Genomic DNA, 13,161 nt, shown 5'->3' with positions numbered 1-13,161 from the left:
CCTACCAACAATAAAAACATCACCAGGGGGGTCTAATCACCTCACCTTACCTGCTCTGACAAAGCAAGCTTCTCCCTCGTCAAATTTGTTACCCATTTCTTTCGGTTTTCCTTCTCTATCTTCAAGGCGACCTGTGCAATCTTACAGATTTTCTCAATGAATAACATAATTTAGTAATAGCAGCCACTTTCTGCTTCAATAATTGCATGTGTTCAGTATTGTACTAGATCACAACTTAATGGGGGACCTAATGGTTTCATTTAGCAATTTCCAAAAAAAAAAACAGAACTAGATATGACACAGGCGCGCTCATGCATTTCAATTTGACCAATGCAGTCAAGCATTTATGATCTCTTTTTAGAAGCTAACAACCTACATAATAAGAACTATGACAGCTAATTCCAAAACAAAACCGGATCCAGAAAAGCAATTGTCACCATACAATGTATACAGTTTTCTTGTCATTGTTTTATGCTCATACTCTAATATGTCTTGGTCTGTTCATCAATTCATCATGTGGTGCGTATTAAGGACTCCGCTCATACTGTCCAAAGAAAAAACTACCACTTTAGTGTGCCGAGTAACCAACCCTTCTCTACAGGTACACTAAAAATATGGCACGTCCGGTGGGACACTTGAAACTTGAAGTCTTGGTAGCTCACCTCTTGTCTATGTGTCCACTGTATGCCTAATACACACTCTCATGCTAGTCCGGTGAGGCCAACCAAGAGTCCCTTCTCAATACGCTGCTATAGCCAGAAGAGGTTCAATTGCGTCCCTCCCCAGGACCCCCTTCCACCCATCCCCATGGTGGCCAATCTTAGTAATCCCACCTTTGGTAACAATGCTGGAGCCCCAGCCAACCCTCCTGGCCTGAACCCCTTTCCACAATGTTGGGTCGGGTAAATGTCCAAGCTTCCCACTTTCAAAGGATCCTCCACTATTCAGACTCTAAAGCTAAGTTCCCCATTCTTTTTTTTTCCCCCCTGAAAAGAGACTTCTATTAAGTATGAAAAAAATTTACAGGAAGGGAGTTTTCAGACCAAGCAACAGGGAAATCTCAACCAATCGGGTGCCTTGTGCTGCCAGCAAGGCCCCATATGAGAGACAGTGAAAAAAATGCCATGATCCCATTCTCATAAATTGGCCACATTTTAGACCACCATGTAGAGAAATCCAAATAAAAGAGGAAATCTTGATCCCATAAGCCTCCCAATGCGGTCTAGAAGTAGGGGCTCTTTGGATCCATCCTAGAACCAAGTGTCTGGCATTCCGCGAAGAAGAAGAGCATGCTTTTCATGGGCTTAAAAGCACATGGGCTTAAAAACATCCCTCCACTCCCACTCACCGGGGTCCAGTGCAAGTATCTGGTAGGACACCCATCATATAGCTAGAGGCTCCAAGAATCCATCATCCCTTGAGGGGGATCAATATAGATGTGCTTCCCTTCCCTGCCCACCACCACTCTGACCGGCCAGACCGCCGGACCCTCAACGATATCCTACCCAAGATTTCTCTCCAAGAGCCATCTATCTTGAAGGAGTAAAACACCGGTACATCATCCTCACCCAAAGTGGGAAGGCATATGACCTGAAGAGGTACCCCTGTCCCTGAAAATACCCCAAACCATAAGTGATGAGCTTCCACGAAGTTCCCTGTCATCCAGTGGTTAGGTATGGCTGCATTCATCTGCATAATCCTCTCACTAGTGCATTTCCGTGCGAAGCGTTCTCTCACCTCCGTGAGAATCATGAGCCTCTTCAAATCCAACACTGTGAGTCAGTGCTCTGCATCTGAGAAGATAAAACGTGGGCCATAAATCCAATCACCTCACCTAATCGGAATGCACCTCGTAATCTGTTGCAGAAGAAAGTCCTTCCAAGGCTCAATTCCGGGAAGAAATCCTCTCACTACCAACAGTAAAGTCTTACACTGCACCTTCGGGTTAGTGATGTTCAATCCTCCCTCTTGCTTAGGCATAATAATGGTATTCCAAGACTAATGCCCTGGTGTGTACAGTGCCATCTAAACCTCACCAAAGGAAGTTCCAAATGAGCCGATGAAGCTGACCACAAATGCATCCCTTATGAAAAACCCAGCACGACGTGACAAACCAAGCGGTCATCAACAGCACTAAAAGTGTGCTTCCCTTCTTCTCCCCTGCCTACTTCTCACGCTGTCCTCCTCGCTGCCCTTTCTGCCCGTACCTACTACTCACACACCAACCCTCCCTCCTATTTGCTACCCTATCCTCCCCTTCCAAATTTCCCCTCCGCCTCCCTCCTCTTCACTAGCCCTTTCTCCGCCCTCCTGCTCAGCCATCCTTTCCCCCTTTGTCTCCTCCATCTTCTTCGTTGCCTCCCCTCTTCCGCCCCTTGCCCGCCTCTACGCTGCCCCTCCCTGCATTGCCTCCCCATCCTCCACTCCTTGCCTCTCCTCTGCTTCGCCTCGGGTGCCCCTTTTTCTATTTAGCCTCAGAACGGATTACTCTTAAACAAGGTTCAAGTCGGCCTTTTGTTTTCGATTAGCATCATGGCTAATCAATCCCCTCCGGCAAGACAAACCATCCATCCAGTTTTCACAAGACAATCTTGCAACCCTCTTTGCCGAAATTGAGAAACACTCCAAGACTACACTCGTTGGAATAATCTTTGGCTCTCACCCCTCCCGTATCTAGGCCCATGACTAGGTACTAGTGGCACTGCCTTCCGACTTTGCGCTCCATTTTAAAGATGCAAGGCTACTTGTGAGAGGATTTTGCCTAGTAGACTTTGACGCAGAGGAGCCAATCTCAGAAGTGCTCAAGGGCACTCCGTTCCCTTTGGGCCCAAGGAGGATTTTCATCCTACCCTACGCCAGCTATTTCAAACCTCTCGAAGAAAACAGGAACTGTTACCCTATTACACTCAAGTTCCCATGTCTTCCTCATGCTTATTGGCCATTGGGGCAGCCTTTGGGCTGGTCCTGCAAGTGCCCACCATCTTGCTTCTAACACTTCTACTCTGCCTCAGCAAATGCTATTCCCACAGTTATGGTGTTGGCTCATTATAGCCCAATATCTCACCCAGGCAAAGAAAAGCGCATATTCCTGCAGTCCAGAATGATATCTTCCAAACATCCAAAACATTTTTCCAAATGTCACCCAGGGAATCTTGTTCGCATATCCCAAAATAGACGATTCAGAAAATCCCTTGTGTAAATGCATGCCCATAGGAATTGATGAATACTCTCCATTTGATGATTGCACCGCAAACAATTTGGAGCCGCAATTTTCCACTTTGCCAAATACTCTCCTACCATGAGCATTCCTGTGAGGCATCTCTATAGAAAGACCTTTTGTTTTAAAGGCAGTTTGCTTTACCATATCTTTCCCAAATTACCTTTCCACCAATCTAAACACACACATGCATACACACTCACGTGACACACATACACTTTTTTTTTGTGAAACCACTATTTATATTAAATAGTAAACTGTACAGTCATAGTCACCCGAAGCGGGTGGAACTATGAGAATGAAATAGAAAAATTGGAAAAATTCTTCAAATTGTTAGAGAGAAAGCTCGTCAAGATCATAGCAATCTTGAAGGGACCGGAATAGGGCACCACAAAAATAGGGGAAGGGATGAACAACATCACCAGAAAAGCGCAGATGATTTCTGGCGGAGTATATGGTCCAAAGAGCCCAAAAGCACACCACAATTCCTCTCCGGAAATCCGCCGGGTATACAAAGTTTTTAGTGGGTGAGCCTAAGGGCAAGTCCCATAGTACCTGGGCTCCTTCGGGAGTTCTTGGTCGCTGTCATGCCCAGTTTCTGGGTCTTCCGGGGCCATGCCTTAAGGAAGTAGCGAAACTGTCTTCACGATAGAGACGACGGAGTTAATGACAAAAGCGTTTCTCTGTTCGAGTCTTAGAACGAGCGTGCTCGTTTCTGACCCCGGCTCGAAAAACAAAACACACCCATGCGAAGAAATCATCATACCCCGGTAAAGCCGGGAGCCAAAAATCCAAAAAAGTCGCCCAAAGCACTGTCGAGGGAATCTATATTGTAGCAGTGCTGTCAAATATTGAAGAAAATCGTGGGAATGCAAGCAACTCCACAACAAGTGAGGTACGATCTCGGGCATAAGGCGGCAGCACCGACATAAAGCTGGAGCATTACGCCTTTGAGCCAATAGAGTGCCAACCGGTAGCACGCCCGTAATGCATCGCCAAAAAAAAGACCTGCTGCTTAAGTGGCAACTTTGACTTCCACACCTTTTTTAAAGTCGATTTCCACCAAGGCAAAGGCTTATCCAAGTGCCATAGCCTGTTCCCATGTTCCACTATCCAAGGGTGAGGAATAAGCAAACGGTACGCCTTGGAAGCAGTGAGGAGATGGAATGGGAATGAGGCATAACCCAACTGCTGACGATCAAAATGGCAATCCTATAATGAATCCTCCTCCTCAAGAGGGAGTACTGGCTGAAATGGAGCCAGAAGTTCAGCTATGGCACGCCATATCGGCCTATGATGCATGCCCAAATGCCATTGCCTCGTGGCCTTGGGGAAAGAGAGAACCATACCATGCTCTTCAACCACATCCTGTACCATACGTATTCCCAAAGTCAATAGATGATAAGCCTTTATTGGGTGATCTAGCGCTAAAGGCCGAGAAAAGGCTCGACTCCAATGAATGCTCTGGAGTGAGTTCCCTGATGTGGAGGTCTACCTGACCAAAGGATGAAACATAGGATGTGCTGCCAAGCTGTAATCAAAGAAGTGGCATAAGGGCAACCTGGTATGCGCCCAGTAAGATGACCAAAAATGACATCTGAGTGATCCAAAACCCAATGACCATAAGCATCTACTTTCATGTGTGCACACATGGCTGCCAACATCTTTGTCCAGGGCTGGGTTTGACAAACAAAGTCAATAAGCAATGTGGCCTTACGTGCCAACATGTGATAGTGAATGTCGAGAATGTTCAGGCCCCCATGCATTTTAAGCGAGCACACACAAGCACGTTTGAGGAAATCAAGCCCTTTGCGATCCGATTGTGTTCGCCAGAGACAGGCAATGGCACAAGACAAATGTATCAATCTGCTTCACACGACACATACAAACACACGCACACATGCACATGCACATGCAAACACACACGTGCACGCCCATGCACAAGCCCACAATTGTGTTTTCAAACTATTTAGAAAAAAAATGAGACTTCTATTAAGGATGAACAAAACAATACAAAACCACAGCCAGAGGCTTGTCGAAGATGATCCTTACAGACAAGGTACACGTAACCACTCTCGGATTTGATAATTCCAAGAAAGTTCAAAGGGAGTAGAAGAGAGATATCCCATGATCCCATTTCCTAATAAATGCAATACACCTAAATTGTGCAGATGTGGAGGGACCCTGAATACAAGCCCGAGTGGGTGTAACAGTATGTATAAGTATCTCCTCAAATTATGCATAGTAAATCGTGATTAAGTTTTAAAAAAAGGTCTGAGTGGAGTGCAGCTCTTGGTGCAGATCCATCATGCCCTAGATTCTCAGCCTCTATAGAGTCAATTTAGAAAGGCATAATGATATCTGGACACCGCCATAATGATATGCCAAGGTGTGGCCCAACCCTGCATGCTACAGGATATTCCTCATACCCAGTATAGACCACCTCTGCAGACAATTGATACTACTTGGGAGCTCATTGCCAGTATCACAGCTTGGCAGATTTGGAGAGCCAGATGCACGGAGGCTATTGACGGCACTTAGATATACAACACTCAGTGCATTTGTACTATATGGGAAATTATTCACACTCTTATAGCCACATGGAGCGTATGCGTATACAGGATCTAAGCATGCAAAGTGCACTATTTTCATGAGGGAGTGGGATCAAGGGATCTTTTTATCAACGACCCCCACATGACTCTCTTGGCACCTTTGTGCCCCATATTGGGTGAGATCACCCTACAATTCAGGATGAGGTTTTGTTTTGTTCCAGCTTCCAGCCATGATTTTGTAAGGTTTATTCATACTTAACAGGAGTCTCCTTTTTGCAAAAAACAAAAAACAAAGAAACAAAAAAAATTGAATGGCACTTGAAGTTGCAGAGACTCCTATATGTTCTTGAGTTCTATTGGCTGGCTCATCGGCAGGTTGAGGACATATTTTCTACATTACTTGCGCTCTATTGCCTGGTTAGCCAAGTCCTGTCCACAAGTTTTTAATGAGGGTATAAATATAGAGTCTAGACCCTGCCCTTAAGGTTGAGAGGGGTGGTCCACAGTAACTATCATCGTGAGTTCATTGAATGCTGCTAGGAGAACATGGCAGATTTGGAGGTTTTCCATGTAATTTCACAAGAATTAATGACATATTTAACAATGGTCTATTAGTCGTTAAGCACACTACGTCTTTAGGTCTTTCTCTACCAAAGTTGCCATACAACAGGAATAAACACATATTGAAAAAGTTGATAGAGATGTGGCATTTTTTTCTATTGTCTTTCTCTACCAAGTGCCGAATTCACAAATGAGTTCAATAAGGTCGTACAGATGTGGCATGAGCTCATCAAATAGAGAACCAAGCGACAAAGAGGATGGGACCTGCAGTTGAGCTACTCTATCTTCCCATGCTTGTACATCTTTTTGAGACATCATCTGCAAACAATTAGGCTTACAATCAAAACTATCTCAAAAGATTGAACAAAAGTACTTCAATTTAGTAGGCGAGAAGTATACTAGAATTTACAATGTCCTAACTACAAACCTTTGCTTCAAGCTTTGACAGAAGTATACTGCATTTCTTTTGATACATTGCCAAGTCTTTAGCAAGTCTCTTTTTGTCATCTTCCACTATGCTGCTAATCCCAAAGCACAAAGCCTCAACAGCTTCTCTAAAAAATATTTGCATTCCAACACGAAGTTGCAGCCTAGTATATAAAGGAAAAATTCAACGAAATTAGCTTGACTATCCCACAACTAAAATTAATGCTTTTCCCAGTTTACCTATTTTCCTTGTAGCCAAGATGCTGCATCATGGAGTCCTCAAGACAATGGAGCTGTAAGTTGAAAATTTGATGAGAACTAGAATCTAATAATCACATCATAACTGTAAGAAGGCATGTGACTTTAAGCATGCAATGAACTACATTCAGATAAACAAGGTGAAAACAAAAACAACACTTGCAAAAAAAAAAAGGTGCTGCTGTTTTGTAAACACCTAATCTTGACTTTCCTTGGTAAGATAAAGCATGGTAAAACAAATCACAACAGCTGGAGCTTCCCCCCACGTGAGTCCCCCCCCCCCCCCCCAAGCACCGTCTCTTCATATGTCTCCCCCGTCCCTACATGCCCTGCGCGCTCCACACCTCCTGCATCTTCGCCCCTTCGTGTCACATGCACTCTGCACTCATTGCATGGTGACAAGATGGCTCATCATCAGCAATGCAACATCTTTATATTAATAGAACCCAGTATTTGTCATATGCCGTGACCCCATTGTATATCCTCGGTCCAAGATAAGTCAGGCACGAGCTACGTAGGTCATTCCTCAGCCTTAGCGGGTCAGTCAGTCAATCAAATCCCTTAACCCACTTGGAGAGAATCATTCATGCATGTAGAGTCAGTAGAAGCCTTAGGGTTTGCATCAGAAAGCACTCTACATTTGCATAGCATGCATTCATATGCCTGTGCATCACTTAGAACATCACACAAGCCTTAGGAAATTAACTAGGATTTATCTAGTATTTTTTCAATATTTTATAGTATTTTATTAGCATTTAATGCCATTTTTATGACAAAGTTTAATAACTTTATGTCCAGTCAACCAACTTTGACCAACTCTCAACCACTATAAATAGGCAAGCCTTTGTGCTTAGTAGAGCATTCAGATTCAGGCGCCTTCTTCCTCAGCCCTAGGAGCATACCCACCTGCAGCCAGCAGTTCCCCCACCTTCATAGCAGGCCTGCGTTTTGCCCCTTCAGCACCCCTGGGCATCAGCATTAAGCCTACAGCAGTCTCCAGTAGATAATTGCAGCTGTGCATGCAGTCCCGGACCAGTCTCCAGCAAGATCTCCTGCATTTTCTGCATATACAGAACCCGGCCTGTGCACAATACCCTTCAGTCCTACGTTTTCAGTTCTACCTCAGTTCTCAGCATTCCATTCATCATCAACATCTACCCCAGCCATCTAGTGAAGGTAACACAGCATTCATTCATAGCTTAGAACAGTCCACTACAGTCCCTTCTCAGCCTCAGGTGTGCAGCCCTTCCTCATACCCTTGGGAAGAGTGCATAGGCTCAAGATCAGTTCATTGTGGTGTTTCTACAGCCGTGTTCCGGTCAGCCAGGCTTCCGATCCTCCGAGATCTTGCGTTTGGCTTATCTACAATCCACAGTCATTCTCTCTAAAGTAATAAAGCAAATACTATTCCAGTAACGGGATAGGGAGCCCTTTAGTGGGTAATTTGGGACCCAATCTGGTGTACATCTCTCTCTCTCTCTCTCTCTCTCTCTCTCTCTCTCTCTCTCTCTGTCTCTCTCATTAGAGCCAAGGCCGTGGTACCTCATGAGATTATTCGAGCAGAGCTGGCGGCTGCCCCTCTGGTGATTGAGGCTCTTACGAGATCAGTCTCCTACATACATGGCTTGTGGGATCTCCCCCGAGACAGATATGCACGCCTCGCCCTGGAGTCCTCCCGACAGTTAGCTTTACAGGGAGACACGGCTTGTTGGTATGGACAGATGACATCTTGGTTCCAGGCACATGGTTTTAGCATGGACAAATTGCCTCCCTTCCAGTATTCTCTGGAGGCACCCTCTCTCACTCTCACACAGACAGAGATTACCAGACTCATCCGTCAGGATTTAGTTCAACTGGACATTAGGAGGACATGGATACAGCCGACTGAGGAGCTGGGCACGAAGATGGCTTTCTACAGAGAGCATTTTCTTCAGCTCACAGCAGATGGTTTTGTGATCAGACCCAGTTACATGGATGTACACTTGTCTCATGCAGTACGATGTGCTATTGGTCACATTCGCACATCCTCACACCAGCTTGAGATTGAGATTGGCCGATATAGAGGTATACCAGCTGAGGCCAGGATATGCCGAGTATGCCATGGGGAGCCAGAGACAGAGCTGCATTATATATGCCATTGTACTGCATACTATGAGATACGTGGTCGTTTCCACTGTTTATTTAGAGAGGGTTTTGGACCACTTTCCAGAGTCATGGGATACCAGGACCAGAGGTGTTTGGGATTGTTCTTGCTTGAGTTGCGGAGACATAGAGATAGCCTGCTTAGGCGCACAGAGAGCCAGACTCAGAGGCACATTACAGATTTCTTTAGTCCAGCCATCACTGCGCCAGATGGACCACAGCAGCAGCAGCAGGACATGGATACCGCCCACACCAGGGGTACACTGATTGATCGTGCGATTGAGCTTGGGTGGTCCAGATGCCCACGACTACGGAGGGGGGCATCCCAGCATAGACGGAGGTTGCAGCGGCAGATTCGGATTATTCTTGCGAGGCATGCGGGACACCCAGTCAGGGTGCTGACCACAGAGGATATTGAGGAGATCCGCCAGTGTCCGATGCGGCACATATTATGAGATGGAGGCACCTCCATAGTGTACCCCTCCGTCCCACATGATATTGTATCCTCTCACTATATTCCACTCACCTCCATAGCGTACCCCCCCCTCGCTATATTCCAGTTCCAGTTTCATTTTCTAGGTGCCAGTAGTATCATCTTTATTTTTCATTTTCTGGGTTTTTTTATCCAGACATTGTATCAGATCCACCATGATGTAACTTTTGGTCTCATAGGTCATTATGGCCTTTTGAAGACGTTAATATAACATTTCATTTCATTTCATTTCTCTCTCTCTCTCTCTACATCTCTTTAAAGTTTAAAGTCATTAAGGTGGATTGCTAAACTCACGAAACTCAAGATACAGAAGGCGGTGTGAGACTTGTGTGACAGGATCCTTGATTACGAACACCTCCGGTGCATGTTACATTGGTATCACATTCAGCTTGTCCACACACACCGCATCCTAGCGTGAGGGCATCTTGGATGGTTAGATTGCGTTCTGGCACGACCACCGACTTCAGCATCATGTCTACAGAGGAGAGTACCCATCAGCCTGAAGATGTCTCCCCCGAAGGAGACCTTGCTCTTCCGCCTACCGCAGACACCATAGCTCTACTCAGAGCTCAAAACCAGCTTATGGAGCACCTCCAACTCTTGGAGGCAACCGCAGCATGCTCCCTCCTCCTCCTCCTCCTCCTCCCCCTCCTCCACCAGCCCCCGACTACATCGCCCTCTTCTTTCAGATGGAACAACAAAGAAGAGAGGACGAGGCTCGAAGGAGAAAAGAAAAAGATCGAGAAAGAGTAGAAAGACGGGCCTATGATGAAGCCCAACGCAGGATCGACGAAGACCTGACCTCGCCGCTCGGGAGCACCAATGTGAGCTTGATCGAGAGAACGCATGTTACTTGAGCACCAACGGAAAAAGGAGGCCATACACCTGAGGTACCAGCATCTCTCCTCAGTTTCCCCAGCCATAGGTGCCACTAGCTAGCAGCCCGCAACATCAACCACCGTCATTCGAACTCAGCCAAACTTCCGTAAGTATGATGGTAAGTGTGATCATTCAGTAGTTGATCAATTTATTCATCAGTTTAATACTCATTTTCCACTAGCTAGAATCACAAACCCTCAGGATAGAGTCCACATAGCGGCTCCCCACCTTACAGGTGAGGCAGTCACATGGTGGCAGTCACATGGTGGCAGCATTGGTCTAGTATTCATACAGACCAGACCACAGGTGTCACAGCCTTTGACTGGGACATCTTTGTCCATGATCTGAAGACGAGATTTCTTCCACCCCAGTATATGACCAGCCTGGCAGATGAGTTCTATGGACTCAAACAGAACGGGTCACCCGTGCTTCAGTTTTCTGGCACGGTAATTAATTTTGCACAGCAGTTAGGGTTATCTGAGCAAAATCAATTCATTCGTGGATTAGATCCTAACATCCGGTTCACAATTCCCGGTTCACAATTCGTAACTTTGAACCCAGCACATATGACCGGGCTTTGACTCTCGCTCAAAATGAAGACATGAAGAGAAACGGAGGCAAGCCTAAGCAGTCTTCCCAGTCCAGTGCCAAACCCCAGCAACAGCAATTAGCTGCACAGCCAAGGAAAGGTAATGCATCTTCTAAAGATGCTAAGAAGGACGGCAGTAGTAGCTCCAGTTCAGGGGGTAGGGGGTAAGAAGGATAAGGAATCCAAACCTTGAGGAAAAAGCTAGAGCAGGCATCACAGGAGGTTATCTTCCTCCAGAGGAGCAAAGGAAGTATCAGTCAAAAAATAGATGTTTTTTCTGTCATACCACAGGGCATGGCAAGAAGGATTGCCCGAAATGGCAAGTAGAGCAAGCCTCCAAAGCCCCTTCTGCCATAGTTGCCACACAACATCCCCAGCTCCTCCCGCCCCGCCTCCTACCACAAACGCGGTTCAGCTTTTACCTTCTATGCATCCTATGCCATCTGTGCTATTTGATGCTAAGCAGGAGGGTGAGCGCGATGCTGCACAGAAAAGCCTCATCCGAGCTTATGGCTCTGCCAAGGGCCGACAGTTTGTAGTCCTTTTCGATATGGGCAGTTCTGAGGATGCCATCTCTCCCCAATTGGCTACCAAAATGAGCTGCATATTAGTCCCATATCATCTGGATGTGGACGGGTTTACACCTGGTCTCCGCACCACATTTCTCAGAAGACACAGCAGTTTGTCTTTGAAGTTCAAAAGGCCTCATTCCAACGAGATTTCATCGTCTCGCCTCTGTTGGGGTGTGACATGATCTTAGGAATTCAATGGTTCCGTCAGTATGAGCCTATTCCCGATTGGGGATAGGACACTTTTACTATCTGTAAAGGTTTTCCTGAGCTTGTCATGATTCGTGGGGATAGAAGCATTCTTGGTATCCCAGTGATTTCGCATCTCCAGGCCCAACGAGCTATCCGCAAGGGAGTAGAAGGAGCATTGCTTTATGTTCGTGCTCAGACAGCCTCTACCCCTTCGGTAGCGACTATCTCATCTTCATCTCCGACCCCTCAGTTAGCAGACCTCCTGTCCAGACACCAAGACATTATGCTCAGGGACAATCTCCCGCCCAGTCTCCCACCCTCTCTCGCCCTGAGTACCATCACATTGATTTGATCCCTGGATCAGATACTCCTAGCAGGTTTCCCTATCGTCTTTCCAAGACTTTAGAGGGCGAGTTAGAAAAACAGTTATCCAAGCTCCTCCGAGCCGGATTCATTCGGCCTTCTTCCTCACCATTTGCTGCACCTATTGAAACTCGCGGCGGGTGCCCGGGGGACTAGGGCCTTTGACACACTTGTCGATGCTATAGCCTTAACACATATCCATCATCACTTTGCATAAAACATAAAGCTGGACAAAACATCCACAAATGCTGAAAATGGAGCTTGCATGTGTGACACCGCATAGAGGTCGGAATGGGCCGACCCCCCCCTTGGAGTATTTTATTACCCAAGGAGAATAATATCATGTACAAGCTTTGAGGGCCTTACTCTCCCCACGGGAGATGCCGGATTATCCCTATACAAATGCCATAACACAGCCCAACACAAGGCTATCAAGCCGAAACATAGGCTGTAGAAATGCCGAGCCAACAATATAATCCATATACCTCCGTGTGGGTACTGATTCTTCCCCAAAAACCATGGGTCTTCATGCAATAGAGCTGGTACAGCAAGTACAACTCTCCATTCAGCCGGTACAACAAGTACAATGGCTGGTACAGCTGGTACAGTGGCTGGTACAACAGGTGTACGGTGGCTGGTACAGCCGGTATAGCAAGTACAAATGTTGGTACAATAGGTACAATGGCTGGTACAGCCGGTACGGTGGCTGGTACAGCAGGTACAGCAAGTACAAATGCTGGTGCAACAAGTACAATGGCTAGAAATCATATTAAATGATTAAATACCCTTGCCTTCAGTATTTCTTCGCGATGGAAGCCTCCAAAACAGTCCCCAACAGCCGGTATTCTTCATGGGCAGCCTTCAAGAGAGAGAGAAAGAGAGTAGCCATCATTAGGGCAGCCTGTAACGGTGGTAGAGGC

At 46.2% G+C, this 13,161-nt stretch overlaps 1 protein-coding gene across 5 annotated transcripts in view; it reads right to left on the bottom strand.

The window, feature by feature from the left end:
- The window catches only part of LOC147615416 (uncharacterized), a 160,133-nt gene that overhangs the window by 115,133 nt on the left and 31,839 nt on the right, over positions 1 to 13,161 (bottom strand). For 3 of the 5 annotated variants that reach the window (XM_086779523.1, XM_086779526.1, XM_086779528.1), the window contains exons 5-8: positions 6,997 to 7,049; positions 6,758 to 6,851; positions 6,595 to 6,648; positions 51 to 131 (exon numbers count right to left, since the gene is read on the bottom strand). In XM_086779523.1, the coding sequence (XP_086635649.1) occupies positions 51 to 131; positions 6,595 to 6,648; positions 6,758 to 6,851; positions 6,997 to 7,049 (282 nt within the window). The remainder of the gene's footprint in view (positions 1 to 50; positions 132 to 6,594; positions 6,649 to 6,757; positions 6,852 to 6,996; positions 7,050 to 13,161) is intronic. The other 2 variants (XM_086779525.1, XM_086779527.1) reach the window with 2 other exon arrangements.

This window comes from Cibotium barometz, chromosome 40 (assembly GCF_041138505.1).
Source record: "Cibotium barometz isolate CiBa-2024 chromosome 40, ASM4113850v1, whole genome shotgun sequence".
Lineage (NCBI taxonomy): Eukaryota > Viridiplantae > Streptophyta > Polypodiopsida > Cyatheales > Cibotiaceae > Cibotium > Cibotium barometz.
Note: the sequence above shows the minus strand (reverse complement) of the source record. Positions and strands in the feature narration are given on the sequence as shown.